The sequence below is a fragment of the Oncorhynchus tshawytscha genome, linkage group LG27 (assembly GCF_018296145.1).
Source record: "Oncorhynchus tshawytscha isolate Ot180627B linkage group LG27, Otsh_v2.0, whole genome shotgun sequence".
NCBI classification, from domain to species: domain Eukaryota; kingdom Metazoa; phylum Chordata; class Actinopteri; order Salmoniformes; family Salmonidae; genus Oncorhynchus; species Oncorhynchus tshawytscha.
The window spans coordinates 989,044-1,009,600 of record NC_056455.1 but is presented as its reverse complement, the minus strand read 5'-3'; the positions used below and the strand labels follow the sequence as shown (position 1 = coordinate 1,009,600).

The following is a 20,557-nucleotide window of genomic DNA, read 5'->3' as shown; positions in this document are numbered from 1 at the left end:
GTAAAAATCCTCAGTTGTAACGCTCACTACCGAGTTTCAAACTGCCTCTGGAAGCAACGTCAGCCCAAAAACTGATTCATGAAAGCTTCATGAAATTTGTTTCCATGGCCGAGCAGCCGCACACAAGCCTAAGATCACCATGTGCAATGCCAAGCACCGGCTGGAGTGGTGTAAAGTTCGCCGCCATTGGACTCTGGAGCAGTGGAAATGCGTTCTCTGGAGTGATGAATCACACTTCACCATCTGGCAGTCCAACGGACGAAACTGGGTTTGGCGGTTGGCAGGAGAACGCTACCTGCCCCAATGCATAGTTCCAACTGTAAAGTTTTGGTGGAGGAGCAATAATGGTCTGGGGCTAGGCCCCTTAGTTTCAGTGAAGGGAAATCTTAACGCTACAGCATACAATGACATTCTAGACAATTCTGTGCTTCCAATACATACATACTTTTGTTAATACATGAATATTATACAGTGGACACCTAAGCCTATAGGCCTTTGCATGCAATGCACTGATACATTTAGTGCTCAAATCACTGACAGCTGAACCATGAGGTGGGCAATTATTGTTTTAGGATAGTATTTACATTAACATTTGGGTAATTTAGCAGATGATGTTATGTAGAGTGACTTAAATTAGTGAGTGCATACATTTTCATACTGGTCCCACAACTTTGGCGTTGCAAGCACCATGCTCTACCAACTGAGCCACATAGTAGCCTAAAACAGGCTATAACGTTTTGTATATGCTACACAAGAAATTGTGTTTTTGAAATTTGTTATAGGCTGTTTTTAAGAACACGTAAATTAGGCTCATTTGGCCAACATCCCTCGTTTGATGTCACTGGCTGCGACAGGTTGGATGTGAATGCATATGGATGTCCATAAAATGTCTCAAATGTTTGGTCAATTATAATCTTCCCTGTTATGTTGTCTGGTGCCAAATTTTCCTAAATTAAACTCTGAAATGGCATATTGTTTTTACGAAGATTTTAGAATATTCACATGAAAATTAGTTGCAAACTGGATGGAAACCTAGCTATAGGTGTCAGTTTGATTATGCCTCCACATCATGGTTTACCAACAACCCCAATCATCTAAAGTATAAGCTACCAGCCAAACAAGCTTGTAAGAATTTGACTTAAACTCCCCCCTCATACTGATCTGGAGGTTGAGCAGTTTTCCATCTTTATAGCCCCAATGTGTCTTTATCTATGTAATTGTATATGTATTTATGTGGGGAAAAAATAGGGACCACAATGGAAATAAGTCTCTGACTTGAATGTGCAATCCCAGGTCACTTGTTTTTGTGTATACTTGTGTTTTTTTTAACTGACAAATAAAATCAGTCAATCAATCAATCCAAACTGTGCCGTGACCAAATGATGAAGGGAAAGAGATGGGTTACAAAACGCCAAAAAGTTTTAATGGCATTCAGAGATTGCCAAGATTTCGATACAAGGTAATGATACAATGATATTGAAGTGCCCGAAGTCGGTATGCTTTGTTTATTGGTTGTGTGGTGCATTGGCCAACAATCCTGTTGGTGGAAAATCTGTTGCATATATTTTATATAATTATAAATAGGGCATCAAAATGTTGAAAATCAGATTTCCCCCAAGCTGATCATTGTCTGCAGCCGACTATGATCGTAGCGTAATGAAACAAACATGGAGAGTTAGCTTGTCAGTGCTGCTCGGGGAACCCTCAACCTTCTAGCCCTCCGTGGCATCGACTGTGCCAAAAAAGCATGTTGAAGTGGCAAAGTCGACATCCATGTTTGTGAACACAGGGTCACTACAGTTATTGTTCTTTGTGGTTGTAAACATTATTTTGAGTTAATTCTATGAGGGGGGAGGGTGTTCAATTTATTTTACAGTACAATGGGAGGGTCATGTGAAAATGATTTTTGCCAGGGGCACTCTACAAAAGTCAGACATAATTTTCAAATTATGCATTCATGTTTAGTGAGTCTGCCAGATCAGATGCAGTAGGGATGACCAGGGATGTTCTCTTGATAAGTGTGTGAATTGGACGATTTTCCTGTCCTGCTAAGCATTCAAAATGTAATGAGTACTTTTGGGTGTCAGGGAAAATGTATGGAGTAAAAAAGTACATAATTTTCTTCAGGAATGTATGGAGTAAAAGTTGTCAAAACCATAAATAGTACCCCGTCCCTAGGAGGGGTGCGTTACTTGAGTGGGTTGAGTCACTGACGTGATCTTCCTTTCCGGGTTTGGCGCCCCCCTCGGGTTCGTGCCGTGGGGGAGGTCTTTGTGGGTTGTACTCTGCCTTGTCTCAGGGTAGTAAGTTGGTGGTTGAAGATATCCCTCTAGTGGTCTGGGGGCTGTGCTTTGGCAAAGTGGGTGGGGTTATATCCTGCCTGTTTGGCCCTGTCCAGGGGTATCATCGGACAGGGCCACAGTGTCTCCCGACCCCTCCTGTCTCAGCCTCCAGTATTTATGATGCAATAGTTTGTGTTGGGGGGCTAGGGTCAGTCTGTTATATCTGGAGTATTTCTCCTGTCTTATCCGGTGTCCTGGGTGAATTGAAGTATGTTCCCTCTAATTCTCTCTCTCCTTCCCAGAGGACCTGAGCCCTGGGACCATGCCTTAGGACTACCTGGCCTGATGACTCCTTGCTGTCCCCAGTCCACCTGGTCGTGCTACTGCTCTAGTTTCAACTGTTCTGCCTGCACCTTTGGAACCCTAACCTGTTCACTGGAAGTGCTACCTTGTCCCAGACCTGCTGTTTTTGACTCTCTCTCTACCGCATCTGCTGTCTCTAACTCTGAATGCTTGGCTATGAAAAGCCAACTGACATTTATTTATTTAGGTGCTGACCTGTTGCACCCTCTACAACCACTGTGATTATTATTTGACCCTGTTGGTCATCTATGAACGTTTGAACATCTTGGCCATTTACTGTTATAACCTCAACCCGGCACAGCCAGAAGAGGACTGGCCACACCTCAGAGCCTGGTTTCTTCCTAGGTTCCTGCCTTTCTAGGGAGTTTTTCCTAGCCACCATGCTTCTACATCTGCATTGCTTGCTGTTTGGGGTTTTAGGCTGGGTTTCTTTATGACATTGGCTGATGTAAAAAGGGCTTTATAAATACATGTGATTGATTAAAGTACAGATACCCCCAAAAAACAACTTCAGTAATATTTAAGTATTTCTACTTAAGTAATTTACACCACTGCCCCTCCCCCAGTAAATGTCAATCTGTCTGTAAAATGCTTAGCTTATGTGTTAATGTTCAGATTGAGCGTCGGTGTTCTTAACAAAACACACTGTACAGAAGAAGCCTTCATCCAATCACTCTTTTGTGTAATGGAACTGAGAGTTTTGATCAAGGGCTAGGGATTCCACATCGGCCTAGCCAGGTGAGCACAACAGGGAATATTTTGCCATCTGACAAGACACATGTGATACAAAGCAATCGAACTAGCTAAGTTTATACATTTAAAAAGCTAAATTGTTAAATATAGAAAGCAGTTAGGTGGTCAATTTGTATGCTGGTTGTACTGCAGCAGCGCCAACAATCCGCTACACTGTGTTGTTTTCGCAGCGATCTGGGGAAACTAATTCTGAACCACAGATGAATTTGACAATTTAACACAACGAAGCGACTTACCTTGGTTCCACAACAAAACTTCCTGTGATGCCCTTGCCTTTCCAGGCTGTGCATAAATTAGGCCTATATACTAATACAATGTTGAAGGAGAACATTAAGAACATTAATTGGTCTTGATGATCATGGATTGGTCTTTGTTTATTAAAAATGGTTGATGGAACAATTAAACAAGTGACAGGCAATTGACAACTGTCAAATTCTATCATGTCATTGTATGATGTTGATACTACAATTTGGATAAATTATCAGTAATAATGTAATATGCGAACTTGCCATAGAGATCCTATTAAATTACAAGTGGGACGAAAATGGCAGCCATATTGGTCAGGGAGAAATCCGAACCAGTCTAATTGAAATTGATGGCAATAGATGCATAATCCTGATTTTACTTATGTAAGAGAATAAAAGTAAGGCATGTGATATCAGAAATTGTGTAATCAAATGATTGTCAACCTAAAATATTGTCATATAAATATAAATACAGTTTATATGGGTTTTATACCAATGTTCTGTATATATTGCCTCTAAACTATATGTAAACATACCATAAATGTCTAAATTTTTGTTTTCTTGGAAAGCTGTGAGTGCTATTGTATTAAACAATATCAGTACTTTAAAAACGTGTCTAATTCCTATCATCAACTGATTTGGCCAGTGTACAGAATGGCTTTGGATTGAGTGCATTGTTGGAATGTTGCCATATTGGTAGTTAACTTGAAAAATCTATGGAATCGTTCCTCTAAAACTGGCTGGCTAGCTAACAAACATACAGTATAGATATTTTTCAAATTAATTATTTTACACAATATCTTATCACAGTGCTGGCAAACCAACTCCCTGACAAAAAGGGCTGACCTTTAGACCAGGTGCATGGACATTCTAGTATTCTAATTCCTATTTCTATGGAACTGGACATTTTTCTGTCTCTTCACTTTAAGTTAGATTCATTCAACAGAAACCTAAGAGGGGTAGTCTTTCCAATGAGACATTGAGAGGCCTTAACCTGCACCCTGTGTCACCTCCATTTGCTTTAAATCTTTAACACTCTTATTCCAGACCTATTCCTGGATAAACAATGAGAAACATCCATTTTTTGAATTATTTACATTTCTATCAACCACAAAATACGGTTTCCCATTGTTCTGAAGAATAAACAATGTTATTTTCAGTGAACTATTCATATATTATTCATCACCTAATTATCAAATATTAAAACAAAGATATCAAAAAAATCTTGTAAATGTAATGGAATAATCTTATGCTCAGTGTTGACCATTAACCTTTTATAACCCCATGACAGAAAAAAAAAAATCTATATATTTTGACAGAATTTCCTATGGTGGTTGGTTATTGTGCCCTCTTCTATTCAGGTAAACACACACACAGACACTTAATGCGGTGTAACGGACACAAGTGTTACCCGATATAGCCTGAGAGATAGACTGGTGTCAATTAAGGTCATAGCTCACTTTTACTAGCTACTTAAGCACTGAGGAAAATATAACAGAACAGCTCCCTTTACACTTGATTGTCAGAAACAGCAGGCAAGGATTTCCCTTACTCCTTCAACAGTTGTCTGAATGGGCACCTCAATGGTATCTTGTTTTCTGTTTCATGTGCACTAGGTCAATGTATATGTGGGTTGATGCTGGGCTAGCAATGACGCTAACCACTGTAATGACCTGTGAGCTTTACACAACTAAGACAGACCACTGTGTCATACAAGCTGTAGTGTATTCATATTGTGATTTGGATGGACAGAACGGTGTTACACAATGTTACAACTAACATAGCAGCTCTTTACATTTTAGGCAACACTACGTAACATAAAGTAATAGTGCATTAAATTGATTTCCAGTGTGGATTAGCCCAAAAGCTATGTTAAATCCATTACAGGACAATAGGATAATGCACTCTCTCGAGGGATAAGTGTAACATACAACACTTCCATACATGGCATCTGTTGTATGGTTACGATACAGTCATTTAACAGATGTAAATGTTCAGGAGTTGTGTTTGAAATGTTCAGGAGTTGTGTTTGGAAAAAAAAGCAATGCAATTCACCCACAATAAGTTACAATGTGTTTATTCATTTCTTTGATAGACAATGTGGTGTGCATTGGAAGGAAACATGGAGCGACACAGCTATACAACCTTCTAGAACTTAATCAAAGGCAAAAAAAATGGTCTCATGGATTCAAAATGTAATTGAATCGAGAGGGGCTCTGACAAAAATCAAACTTGAAGGGTACAATTCAAGCAGGACAGAGAAAATCAAATTTCCAGGAATGGAGGCTGCTGTAGGCTTGAGGAAGTAGACTGGAGGCTGGAAGCTGGAGGAAGGAGAGGAGAACGAACACCTGCTGCTCTCTCTGCGCCCATGGATCTCTCAGGACTGGACCATGATCAGGAATTCTGTGGCGGGAGAGAAACCATAGAATTAGAATGCAAAAACATTGTGAGATTAGTTCTAATTCTGGATAAGAACAAGAACATTCTGAGATTAGATCAGAGCAGTACTCCGCAAGCGTTGGTTATTTATGTAATCACTTCAATAAACAGCCCATAGAATTAAGAATTGGAATACTAGAATGAAGTATGAAGTACAGTATGAAGATAGGCAGAAACTGCTTCTCCAATAGAAATCCCCAATCACACATTTAGGCAATGTCATGGCGACGTTGGCTAGCTAAACTCATGTGCAGAAACATGTCCTTGGGTCTAACAGTCGTCTCATGCCGAAATGCACATGTGCAGGCCTTCAAATCCTTCGAATATAAAGTTGTAATTGATGAAAACGAAAACATGTCAGTTTGTCACTTTCACAAGGTTGGAGTAATAATATGTTCAACTACACTGAGCAAAAATCTAAACACAACACGCAACAATTTAAAAGATTTTGCTGAGTTACAGTTCATATAAGGAATTCAGTTAAGTGAAATAAATTCATTAGGCACTAACCTATGGATTTCACATGACTGGGAAAACAGATATGCATCTCTCGGTCACATATACCTTTAAAAAATGTAGGGGCGTGGATTTTTTGGGTCGACATTTAGGAAGTAGAGAAAATAGAAACAACAATTGCCTGCTAAAGTACGTTTCCATTGAATTATCTTGTATCAATAAAAAACAGTTGGACGTAATGACGTCACACCTAAAAAAGATGTGTTGAATAAAAATGTAGTGGTTGAAGTGTTTCCAGTGGTGGAAACAGTTGAAAGTTACTCAAGTAAAAGTTAAAGTCACCCAGTAAAATGCTACTTGAGTAAAAGTCTAAAAGTATTTGGTTCTAAATATACTTAAGTATCAAAAGTAAATGTAATTTATCAAATATACTTACGTATTACAAGTAAAAGTACAATTATAAATAATTTCCAATTATTTATATTAAGCAAAGCAGACGGCACTACAGATGACCACGTGTTCTCCTGATAAGTGTGTGAATTGGACCATTTTCCTGTCCTGCTAAGCATAAAAAATGTAACGAGTACTTTTTTACTACATTATTTATGTATTATTTATGCATTATTTATTTATTATTATGTATAGTAAAGTATAGATACCCAAAAAAATACAAAAAAAGTGCTTGTAAGTATTTTTACTTCAGGACTTTACACCAATGAGTGTGAAGTGGAGCTTCATAGTTACATTCCGTGCCCCGCGTACCTTCAAATGTACTCGGCAAACATCACATCATTTCCGTCATAATTTGTGGCAATAAAGACAGTCAGAAAAAATAAAAATCCACTCCTGTCCAACAGGTAAAAATGTTGACCATCTTTAGAAAATGTCTCCAATATCTGACGTTTCCATTACACATGTCGCAATGATTTTGATTAATGGAAGCCTTCTTATTGACTTCTCAAAACCCAAATCCCGGCCTGGTCTGCTTGGTCTGTTTTACAAGCTTTCCCATAAGTCTCTAAATGTTGTCGGAATACTTATGTAAATAAAGTAATTCTGGTTTTTTATTTTTAATACATTTGCAAAAATGTCTTAAAACCTGTTTTCACTTTGTCATTATGGGGTATTGTCTGTAGATTGATAAGGGGAAAAAATAATTGTATCCATTTTAGAATAAGGCTGTAACATAGCAAAATGTGGAAAAAGTCAAGGTGTCTGAATAGTTTCGAATGCACTGTATCACATGCCTTACTTTTATTGGTGCATACCACCATACACATTCAGTGCCTTGCAAAAGTATTCACTCCTCTTCGCGTTTTTCCTATTTTGTTGCCTTACAGAGTCTGCAACACCACTAAGCAAGCGGCACATGAAGACCAAGGAGCTCTCCAAACAGGTCAGGGAAAAAGTTGTGGAAAATACAGATCAGGGTTGGGTTATAAAAAAATATCAGAAACTTTGAACATCCCACAGAGCACCATTAAATCCATTACTAAAAAATGAAAGAATATGGCACCACAACAAACATGCCAAGAGAGGGTATGGAAGAAGGTACTCTGGTCAGATGAGACGGAAATTGAGCTTTTTGGCCATCAAGGAAAGCGCTATGTATGGCGCAAACCCAACACCTCTCATCACCCCGAGAACACCATCCCCACAAAGAAACATGGTGGTGGCAGCATCATACTCTGGGGATGTTTTTCATCGGCAGGGACTGAGAAACTGGTCAAAATTGAAGGAATGATGGATGGTGCTAAATACAGGGCAATTATTGAGGGAAACCTGTTTCAGTCTTGCAGAGATTGAGACTGGGATGGAAGTTCACCTTCCAGCAGGACAATGACCCTAAGCATACTGCTGAAGAAACACTTGAGTGGTTTAAGGGGAAACATTTAAATGTCTTGGAATGGTCAAGTCAAAGCCCAGACCTCAATCTAATTGAGAATCTGTGCTATGACTTAAAGATTGCTGTACACCAGCGGAACCCATCAAACTTGAAGGAGCTGGAGCAGTTTTGCCTTGAAGAATGGGCAAAAATCCCAGTGGCTAGATGTGCCAAGCTTATGGAGACATACCCCAAGAGACTTGCAGCTGTAATTGTTGCAAAAGTTGGCTCTACAAAGTATTAACTTTGGGGGGTGAATAGTTATGCACACTCAAGTTTTCAGTTTTTTGTGTTATTATTATTATTATTATTATATACTTATTTCTTGTTTTTTTCACAATAAAAAATATTTTGCATCTTCAAAGTGTTGTGTAAATCAAATTATACAACCCCCCCCCCAAAAATCTATTTTAATTCCAGGTTGTAAGGCAACAAAATAGGAAAAATGCCAAGGTGGTGAATAGTTTCGCATGCCACTGTACATAAGTATCTTTCACAGAATCAATTCGCCCCCATGTTCAAAAGATGTTGGATAAAGCATAACAACAAACCTTAGGTAATACAAACACCCAAACGCTTACAAAACCTTTTGGTTCATTATTCCTTCAGAGGGAAAGTGGGAAAAAAGGACCAAAATTACCCTGAACCAAATAGTTGGTTTGTAACCAGACAATAATGTTTAGGGTTGTCTGAATTGTCTGCTTTATTGGAATCAATGGAATAGACCCAAAAATGCAAACGTCACCCATCTGGCACTCCAGGTAGGCTCAATCAAACGCTAAAAGTATATGAAAGTTTTCGAATACCATTTAAAACCCAGGTCTGCTGGAAGCTGTGACTTATGGATCTCTGCTTGGCAAGAAGACCAACAGGGATTGCCATTAAGAGCAATTGAACTCCACAATCTGTTCTTGTCACCCTCAAAACACATGCTACGCTATACTCTACCAGGCCTGTCCCAAAGCCTTCCTAATGACCTGAAACATCTGCTGTCTGTAAAACCTACACTCTACCTATTCTATTCTGTCTATCCTGGGCTGGCCCTTCAAAGCCATACATGTGTGTTGACAGGTGTCAGGGCAGATTACAACTCTAAAGAGCATAACGTTAATCTCATACTACAAAATACACACGGCCATACAATGCCATAAATATGAAGAGAGAACCGACCATCGGCATGCTTGGCTTAGATTCAATAGTATTCTGCCATTCTGGACAGGATGGCAGAATACTAAGAAAGAACATTAAACTATTTGATACAAGGATATGCTAACAGCCTTACCAACTGGCTCATGATAATAACCCAGCCTGCAGGTGATTACAGAGAGCGACTCACCTTCTACTCCGATCTTGCCGTCGTTGTCATCATCAGCCGCAGACAGGAAGCCTTTGCACTCAGCGTCTGTCAGTGTCCGCGCCCCGGGAACAAACCGTTGCAGGAAGAACCTAGGGGAGTACACACACACATACATACAATCAGAATACAAACACATATGCGCACACACACAACTTGTTTTCCAGGACAGCCCTTCGGGCATAAAGGTTATTTGGCTCAACTTAAACAAGGATTGAAAGTAATATAGCTAGGTTATATAGCCAAAACATCAAATGATAAACTCTCTGGCACAATGTTCTGTCTGGTCTCTCTCCAGCTTTGTAACAATGTTCAGCCTGGTCTCTCTCCAGCTTTGTAACAATGTTCACCCTGGTCTCTCTCCAGCTTTGTAACAATGTTCAGCCTGGTCTCTCTCCAGCTTTGTAACAATGTTCAGCCTGGTCTCTCTCCAGCTTTGTAACAATGTTCAGCCTGGTCTCTCGCCAGCTTTGTAACAATGTTCACCCTGGTCTCTTGCCAGGTTTGTAACAATGTTCAGCCTGGTCTCTCTCCAGCTTTGTAAAAATGTTCAGCCTGGTCTCTCTCCAGCTTTGTAACAATGTTCAGCCTGGTCTTGCTCCAGCTTTGTAACAATGTTCAGCCTGGTCTCTTGCCAGCTTTGTAACAATGTTCAGCCTGGTCTCTCTCCAGCTTTGCAACAATGTTCAGCCTGGTCTCTCTCCAGCTTTGTAACAATGTTCAGCCTGGTCTCTCGCCAGCTTTGTAACAATGTTCACCCTGGTCTCTTGCCAGGTTTGTAACAATGTTCAGCCTGGTCTCTTGCCAACTTTGTAACAATGTTCAGCCTGGTCTCTCTCCAGCTTTGTAAAAATGTTCAGCCTGGTCTCTAGCCAGCTTTATAACAATGCTCAGCCTGGTTTCTCTCCAGCTTTGTAAAAATGTTCAGCCTGGTCTCTCGCCAGCTTTGTAAAAATGTTCAGCCTGGTTTCTCGCCAGATTCCTAACGAGTTTTTTATATGCATTGTCATAGAATATGAGGGACAGTCAATTGAGTAAAATCTCTGCTATACTGCATCTGTCCATGAACTCAACTGTACTTGGACAATTTGATCTCATTGACATTCGTTGCACTTGCAACAACAAAAATAGCTCATTGTATTAAATAATATTAAGTCTCCTGTCACACAGCATACATTTAGAAATGCTCTCTGTGGTTCTGATGGCTCAGCAGGTTGCTGCCCGCATAGTTGGTGGTCCTGTGTGGCTCAGGTTATAAGAGTGTGCTGCTGGCAAAATGCCAATGTCATGGGTTCAATTCCCACAGGAATCACATACACTTAGTAAAAAATTAGAGGTTGACCGATTGTGATTTTTCAACGCCGATACCGATTATTGGAGGACCCCAAAAAAAGCCGATACCGATTGATCGGCCTTTATTTATTGATTTTTGTAATAATGACTGACTGAGCGGTGGTGCCTACCACCGCTCAGTCAGACTGCTCTATCAAATAATAGACATAGTTATAACATGATAACACACAGAAATACGAGTCTTAGGTCATTAATATGGTCGAATCCGGAAACTATCATCTCGAAAACAAGACATTTATTATTTCAGTGAAATACAGAACCGTTACGTATTTTATCTAACGGGTGGCATCCATCAGTCTAAATATTCCTGTTACATTGCACAACCTTCAATGTTATGTCATAATTACGTAAAATTCTGGCAAATTAGGCGGCCGAAACTGTTGCATATACACTGACTCTGCGTGCAATGAACGCAAGAGAAGTGACTCAATTTTACCTAGTTAATATTGCCTGCTAACCTGGATTTCTTTTAGCTAAATATGCAGGTTTAAAAAATATATACTTCTGTGTATTGATTTTAAGAAAGGCATTGATCTTCATGGTTAGGTACACATTGGAGCAACGATACGCACCGCATCGATTATATGCAATGCAGGACACGCTAGATGAACTAGTAATATCATCAACCATGTGTAGTTAACTAGTGATTGTGATTGATTGATTGTTTTTTATAAGATAAGTTTAATGCTAGCTAGCAATTTACCTTGGATTACTGCATTCGCATAACAGGCAGTCTCCTCGTGGAGTGCAGGTGGTTAGAGCGTTGGACTAGTTAACTGTAAGGTTGCAAGATTGAATTCCCCGAGCTGACAAGGTAAAATCTGTCGTTCTGCCCCTGAACGAGGCAGTTAACCCACCGTTCCTAGGCCGTCATTGAAAATAAGAATGTATTCTTAACTGACTTGCCTAGTTAAATGAAGATTAAATAAAGGTGTAAAATAATAATAATAAATCGGCCAAATCGGTGTCCAAAAATACAGATTTACGAATGTTATGAAAACTTGAAATCAGCCTTAATTAATCGGCCATTCCGATTAATCGGTCGGCCTCTAGTAAAAATGTATGGTATGTATTCACTGTACTGTGAGTTGTTATGGATAAAAGCATCTGCTAATTGGCACAGTTGTAGTTTTGAATCCCCCCAGTGCGACATACAGCCAACTGAATGTATTACGATAAGTCACTTGAATAAAGATGTCAGTAAAATGACCATGTAATTAAATAAAGGTGTCAGTAAAACGACCATGTAATTAAATAAAATGTCAGTAAAATGACCATGTAATTAAATAAAGATGTCAGTAAAATGACCATGTAATTAAATAAAGGTGTCAGTAAAATGACCATGTAATTAAATAAAGGTGTCAGTAAAACGACTATGTAATTTGCATTCCTATATTATCATTACACAGGAAATTGGTCACAAGTGTCCCTCCTTCTAAAGGATTACTCCAAATGTCATACTTGAGCTCTGACTCCTCGATGTAGCCACTGTTGTCGTCGTCAAGGATCTGGAAGACATCTTTGACTTCTTTGGGAGACTTGGAGGTCAGGCCACACAGCTGGAAAAACTTCTTGAAGCTGAAGGAGTCTGGGGCTGAATGGAGTAAGAGAGAACATGTCAGAGGAGGCTGGTGAGGGGAGGACGGCTCATAATAATGAGCTGGAATGGAGTAAATTGAATGGTATCAAACAAATGGAAACCAGGTGTTTGATACCATTCCATTAATTCCATTCCAGCCATTACTATGACCCATCCTTTTAAAGTGCCACCAGCCACCGCTGGAACCCATGCACCCATAAATGCACCAATGCATGCACACACAGAGAGTAGACACACAGCATGTGAGTGCACACAAACACACACAAACATATACACACAGGTTAGAGTTCAGGCAAGATTGACTTGCTGAGGAGCTTAGGTAGCGTGGCTGCAGTCCAGACTGGAAATGTCTCCCTTTATAGGCTGGCACACAGATACTCTTCCTAAACAGGTACAGTCCTCTTCACCCCAGCATGTAGAGTAAACCGATCCTCAGGATGCTAAATTCTACTGCAATAGTTTGTGGACTACTGTCAGCCTACTACTGAGTAGGAAGCACTTCACCTAACAATAACTCCTACAGTACTTGATAACTGTCTGTTAGAATCTGACCATCTCTCTCATCTCTCTGTTTTCCTCTCATTCTCTCTCTCTCTCTCTCTCTCTTTCTCAATACTCTCTCCCTTTTCTCAGGTAGTCCTGCCTCCTGAAGTAAGACCTACCTTGGAACTCCTTAACGGCATTCTCAATATCCTCCGCGGAAAGGATAGAAGTGAGTGACATATTAATCCTGTAGGACAGAGGAACATCGAAAATTATTCACACACACACACACCAGGGCTATTTAAACGGTCAAATCCAGTCTCTTCATTTTGAGAATATGAGTCAGTAATCCTGACTGCATTCATATTCCTTAATGAATGGAGAAAAGCAGCTGGATTACACAAGGGTGTACAGTAGGCTATGCCAATAATAATGCATTGATACAAAATTCATCAACTATGCAATGTTACGAATCAATTTCTTCAGAATCTTTCTCAAATGAATCAATCTTAAGTAACCAGAACCAACAACACTGCCATGAATTGAACAACACAACCGTTTAAACCTACCTATATGTCCCTTTCCCTCCCTCCCAGGTGATGACTTCTAAAAGTACAGTTTTAGTTCGTTCTGTCAGCTTCTTTCCTCTCCTTGCTCTGTTAATCTACATATGTAGATTATGTCTATGTCCCTGTTCTGTCTGTTTTGTCATAATCTGGCTGCTGGATCTGATTCCTCTGATTTAGCCGATTTGAAATTATCTGGCAAAAAGGCAATCGATGAACACGCAACAACACATCTGCATGCATATGCATAATGGCGTCTGCCAAATGGATTAGGAATAGTCTGGGCTATTTAGCGAAAACCTTTAAACCAAATTCCGTTAAAAACACAAATTCCCGAGAAAAATTACCTAAGAGAGGGTCAGCCAGGTAAATTAACCTGAAACTTCCTCCGTATCACCTGGGCCGCACTAGGCTACCTAAGCATATCTCGGTCGGCAAAGTTACAGCACGCACACGTCACACCAAAAACTCCAATAGTGTTTTATCCTGCTCACCGCTTTGATTGTCTCGCCTTGCCGGTGTCCAAAGCAGAGGATGTAAGGCTTTGTGGTGACTGATGTCAGCCGATGAGGACTTATATATGGACTGGATACACCGAGAATCAGCAATGCTTGAGTTACCTGTCCGTGTATCAAATTCTCACAGCCAGGCCCCTCTCGAATTCCTTACCTAACTAATTAACCGTTAGCCTGCTATTTATATCCGTCTTCACTGGCTGATGCGTGCAAATAGGCACTGGCAACTGTACCGCCCTTATACTATAGCAGCAAGTGTTTTACGCATCTCTCTCTCTCTTTCTCTCTCTCTCTCTCTCTCCCCTCAAACTCGCGTGCACACACACACACACACACACACACACACACACACACACACACACACACACACACACACACACACACACACACACACACACACACACACACACACCACGTATTGATATTCCCTATAGCAATGTTATCTATAGGCATTTCCCCAATGATTTTATTTGGTCCCCCAAGTTTTCTGTTCTTTAAAAAATAATCATTTTCGTTGTTGGACATAAAAGACGGTAAAATCACCAGCTAATCAGCTGAAAGTGATTTTAATTTAGGAAATATGTTCTCAAGTATTCCCACGCATAAATAGAGGCATTTGGGATATTATCCCAATGTAATAAAGGTTTGAAATTATTCTGTTTTTGTCAAATGCTATATCTGTTTGGGATTCTTGTTGTCAATTTGCAGTCTGCAAATGATATATACCTGTGTTCTTTCCCCTGACCATCCCCTGCCCTATAGGCTTAAATGTGGTAGTCAGTGCTAAATGATGTATGAGTTTAATTTATATAATAACATTGAACATTGAGAAATATTATTAACAAATAATCAAAAGAAACATCTACTGACTGATCCATGAGAAGATTAAAATGAGCATTGCCTGTTAAGTAAGTAATCCTAAAATATGAATTCCCCTACCATTCTGTCAAAAACTAAGTGGGAGCAGATGGGGACAGATTATCTAATATCTTCTCATGCTAATCTAATGTAGGCTGTCAGACAGATATTACACTGGCCATCCATCAACAAACAGCATGGCAATTTAACCATGTCACACCCCACCAGTATAAGGTTGCACTTCAATCCAACATATTAACTCACATACATCTTAATCTCAATACTTAGTGAATAAAGTCTACTGTACATGTTATTTTACTTTTTTTTCTTTTTCAAAAGTCTTTTAGTTTATATGAACATATCAGGAAATTGTTAGAATAAAAACTCCTGTATGAAATGTTTGCTCTGCACAGTTTTGTTATACTCTCAGGGTACCAAACTGTGTTCTGTTCCACTGTAAAGGTGAATAGCCCACACACAGTATTCTGCCTCCTGAATAAATTCACTCAACCTACATGTTGGCTGGTAGCCTGCACACTGTGCTTGTGATTCCACCTGGTCACTATAACAACCTTCTTGGCTGTGGCGAGGGATGTGTAAGGGATCAGTAGAGGCTTTCAAAACATCCGGAACAGCAGCAGCATCTCTCATGACTTCATTTAGTAAGGACAAAATGAAGGTGGAGGGAAGATGAAGGGACCAAGGGAATGATTTTTCTCAATTATACTCGACCCAAAACCCAGTCCAACCCCTTACCAACCATTCATCTCTTGATTGACAGATCTTGATAGATGATATGAAGGTATGCATAGAAGAAGAAACATGTTTGTGAAATTTTTATGATTTGATTCAGTGCCAGACAGTGCCTCTGGCATTAGATCGTTTGACTTTCACACCACCTAGCGGTTTGTCTCTGCCAATGCCCGGGCCTCAACATAACATCCACATAAGTAGGCCAAAATGGCTTCTAAGTTTTCGACCAATTTTTCACTGTTGTATATGCTTATTAAATCAATAAGGTATAAGGCTGTTCCCCCCCCAACCCTCTAGTTTGATTGATTGGAGTTTGAGTCAGAAGTTGTGTTGTGTAGTTACAAACAGCACAGGAATTAAATCATCAACATGTATTGATCCCATCTTAATGATCACAATATAGTAGCCATATCTAGGAAAGCAAAGTTCCAAAGGCGGGCCTAATGTAGTGTATAAGAGGTCATGTAGTGATTCCTATGTTGTTGACGTAAAGAATATTTGCTGGTCTGTGGTGTGTAGTGAGGAGCAACCAGATGCTGCACTTTCAATATTTATGAAATGTCTTATCCCAGTTACTAGTAAGCAAGCACTCATTAAGAAAAGGACTGTAAAACTGTTAAATCCCCGTGGATTGATGAGGAATTGAAAAATTGTATGTTGTATGGTTGAGAGGGATGAGGCAAAAGGAATGGCAAATACGTCTGGCTGCACAGCTGGATATATTGATAAAAGACAGCTTGTTTGAGAGAGATTTACACGGTTATCAAAACGCCACGCAGGGGTAAGCCTACATGAAACACAGCCCTTATTTGAAGTGTTTCTAAAATCCCATATGGGAAAACTTAATGGTGGAAATACAATTGGAACCATTTCCCTGTTTGACCGCTAGGTGTTATGGGTATTATGACACCTCCACTGTGGGGCTCTATGGCACAGGCAGAGACAATAGAGAAAGCAAGACATTTCATAGGGCCTTTTTTCTGATTAATCTGTGGTGAGTTGGAGAACTAAGTAGACCAGACCCAGCTGCTATCGCATTGGTGCGTATGGGAGAGCCACCTCCTTAGTAGACCGGAACTGTGATTTTATTTTATCCAGTGGTAAAATGCCTTTTGGCATTATCTTTAAAATCCACTATCTTTGGCACAGGTATGGAGAACCTACTAATTACATCTGCCTGCATGGAATTGTTGCAATTTATGTTTTTGAATTTTGCTGCTAATAAATGGGCAAAAAGTCCAACCAGCTATAGCGTCTGCATGAACATTTCATTCATCATGCAATTGGCTGTCACCTAACTCAAAGTCCTCCTGACTTCAGAGTCTGGAAAGTTGGTCTTTATGTTTTTGGTCCAATGTGTTGATAATTAGTTAATGGACATGGGAGGGAATCTTTTTCATATATATTTTTTTATATGATTTATTTATTTGTTATGTTTATTTACTTATTTATTTTTACCCCCTTTTTCATCACATCCAATTGGTAGTTAAAGTCTTGTCCCATCGCTGCAACTCCCGTACATCCTCCCAAACACAACCCCGCCAAGCCGCACTGCTTCTTGACACAATGCACGCTTAACCTGGAAGTCAGACGCACCAATGTGTCGGAGGAAACACTGTACACCTGGCAACCGTGTCAGTGAGCATGCGCCCGGCCTGCCACAGGAGTCGCTATAGCGCGATGGGACAAGGACATCCCGGCCAGCCAAACCCTCCCTTAACCCAGACTGCGCTGGGCCAATTGTACGTCACCTCATGGGTCTTTTTGAACCAGGATCTGTAGTAACGCAGCTAGCACTGCACAATGTATTGATACACAATGTGATGATAATTAGTTTATGGACATTGGATTGAATCTTTTTCCTGCAATTCACTGACACCTTACTCGAAATCCTCCTGACTTCAGAGTCTGGAAAATTTGTCTTTATGTTTTTGGTACGACGTGTTGATAATTAAGGGGTCTGTGGTTTTACTGGTTGGTTCTCCTGTGTGTCTTTCTCACTCAAACACCCACAGGCACAGCCACACACAGCCCACGAGCGCCGCCCCTTCCAATATGTCACGCCCTGGTCTTAGTATTTTGTGTTTTCTATATTTATTTGGTCAGGCCAGGGTGTGACATGGGTTTATTTTGTGTTGTGTTTATGTATGGGGTTTTTTCGTAGGTTTTGGGATTGTGGCTTAGTGGGGTGTTCTAGCAAAGTCTATGGTTGCCTGAGGTGGTTCTCAATCAGAGGCAGGTGATTCTCGTTGTCTCTGATTGGGAACCGTATTTAGGCAGCCATATTCTTTGTGTGTTTCGTGGGTGATTGTTCCTGTCTTTGTGTTAGTTGTCACCAGAAGGGCTGTATAGGTTTTCACATTCCGTTTGTTGTTTTTGTATTGTTCGTATTTCATCGTCATTAAAGATGTATCGATTTAACCACGCTGCATTTTGGTCCGACTCTCTTTTGACGGAAGAAAACCGTAACACAATACAACTGTTGGATTTTCAAATCCAAACAATGAGACGTCTCAACCCCCCAGGGGAAAAAACTTTTTACAGGACCAATCGATGCGTCCGCTCAATTCCTGAGTGAATATTGCTTTGTTAAATAGCTTCCTGTCCGGACCAGTGAGTCACAGCTCTTCCTCGCTGTGTGGTCATGTGGGTCACAATAACATTCTCTGGTCTGATGAAACCAAGATTGAACTGTTTGGCCTGAATGCCAAGCTTCACGTCTGGAGGAAACAAGGCATGGCTCATCACTTGGCCAATACCATTCCTATGGTGAAGAATTAGGTGGCAGCATCATGCTGTGGGGATGTTTTTCAGCAGCAGGGAATGGGAGAAAAGTCAGCATGAGGGAAAGGTGAACGGCACTAAGTACAGAGAGATCCATGATGAAAACCAGCTCCAGAGCGCTCAGGGGCGAAGGTTCACCTTCCAACAGGACAATGACCCTAAGTACACAGCCAAGACAATGCAGGAGTGGCTTCGGGACAAGTCTATGAATGTCCTTGAGTGGCCCAGCCAGAGCTTGGACATGAACCCGATCGAACATCTCTGGAGAGACCTGAAAATATATTTGTGTTTAATCATAATATTTGTTGTAATATTTGATATGTATTTTCTGGTGGATTTAACTGAAACAGCAATGAACTTACTATGTTTTGCTTTAAAAATAGCTACAGTTGAAGTCGGAAGTTTACATACACCTTAGCCAAATACATGAAATCTCCATCGCTAACAATAATATTTTCCGCCAAGATAGAACTGCCAAAGGGGGCGGTGTTGCAATCTACTGCAAAGATAGCCGGCAGAGTTCTGTGTTACTATCCAAGTCTGTACCCAAACAATTCAAGCTCCTACTTCTAAAAATTCACCTTTCCAGAAACAAGTCTCTCACTGTTGCCGCTTGCTATAGACCTCCCTCTGCCCCCAGCTGTGCCCTCGATACCATATGTCAATTGATTGCCCCCCATCTATCTTCTGTGCTCGTGCTACTAGGTGACCTAAACTGGGACATTCTTAACACCCCGGCCCCGTAGCACTCACTTCCGTCATCATGAAGTGCTTTGAGAGACTAGTCAAGGACCATATCACCTCCACCCTACCTGACACCCTAGACCCACTCCAATTTGCTTACCGCCCAAATAGGTCCACAGACGATGCAATCTCAACCACACTGCACACTGCCCTAACCCATCTGGACAAGAGGAATACCTATGTGAGAATGCTGTTCATCGACTACAGCTTGGCATTCAACACCATAGTACCCTCCAAGCTCATCATCAAGCTCGAGACCCTGGGTCTCGACCCCGCACTGTGCAACTGGGTACTGAACTTCCTGACGGGCCGCCCCCAGGTGGTGAGGGTAGGCAACAACATCTCCTCCCCGCTGATCCTCAACACTGGGGCCCCACAAGGGTGCGTTCTGAGCCCTCTCCTGTACTCCCTGTTCACCCACGACTGCGTGGCCACGCACGCCTCCAACTCAATCATCAAGTTTGTGGACGACACAACAGTGGTAGTCTTGATTAACAACAACGACGAGACGGCCTACAGGGAGGAGGTGAGGGCCCTCGGAGTGTGGTGTCAGGAAAATAACCTCACACTCAACGTCAACAAAACTAAGGAGATGATTGTGGACTTCAGGAAACAGCAGAGGGAACACCCCCCTATCCACATCGATGGAACAGTAGTGGAGAGGGTAGCAAGTTTTAAGTTCCTCGGCATACACATCACAGACAAACTGAATTGGTCCACTCACACAGACAGCATCGTGAAGAAGGCGCAGCAGCGCCTCTTCAACCTCAGGAGGCTGAAGAAATTTGGCTTGTCACCAAAAGCACTCACAAACTTCTACAGATGCACAATCGAGAGCATCCTGGCGGGCTGTATCACCACCTGGTACGGCAACTGCTCCGCCCTCAACCGTAAGGCTCTCCAGAGGGTAGTGAGGTCTGCACAACGCATCACCGGGGGCAAACTACCTGCCCTCCAGGACACCTACACCACCCGATGTTACAGGAAGGCCATAAAGATCATCAAGGACATCAACCACCCGAGCCACTGCCTGTTCACCCCGCTATCATCCAGAAGGCGAGGTCAGTACAGGTGCATCAAAGCTGGGACCGAGAGACTGAAAAACAGCTTCTATCTCAAGG

The 20,557-nt window shown here is 41.1% G+C and overlaps 1 protein-coding gene across 1 annotated transcript; it reads right to left on the bottom strand.

Annotated features, from left to right (window-relative positions):
• Window positions 1-5,704: 5,704 nt before the first annotated feature.
• On the bottom strand, window positions 5,705-14,581 carry LOC112259389 (parvalbumin, thymic CPV3-like). The gene is made up of 5 exons (XM_024434097.2): window positions 14,277-14,581; window positions 13,396-13,463; window positions 12,595-12,727; window positions 9,763-9,872; window positions 5,705-6,049 (listed from the first exon to the last, which is right to left on the bottom strand). The coding sequence occupies exons 2-5, from the start codon at window positions 13,454-13,456 to the stop codon at window positions 6,024-6,026; spliced, it is 330 nt and encodes a 109-aa protein (XP_024289865.1). The 5' UTR covers window positions 13,457-13,463; window positions 14,277-14,581; the 3' UTR covers window positions 5,705-6,023.
• Window positions 14,582-20,557: the final 5,976 nt, after the last annotated feature.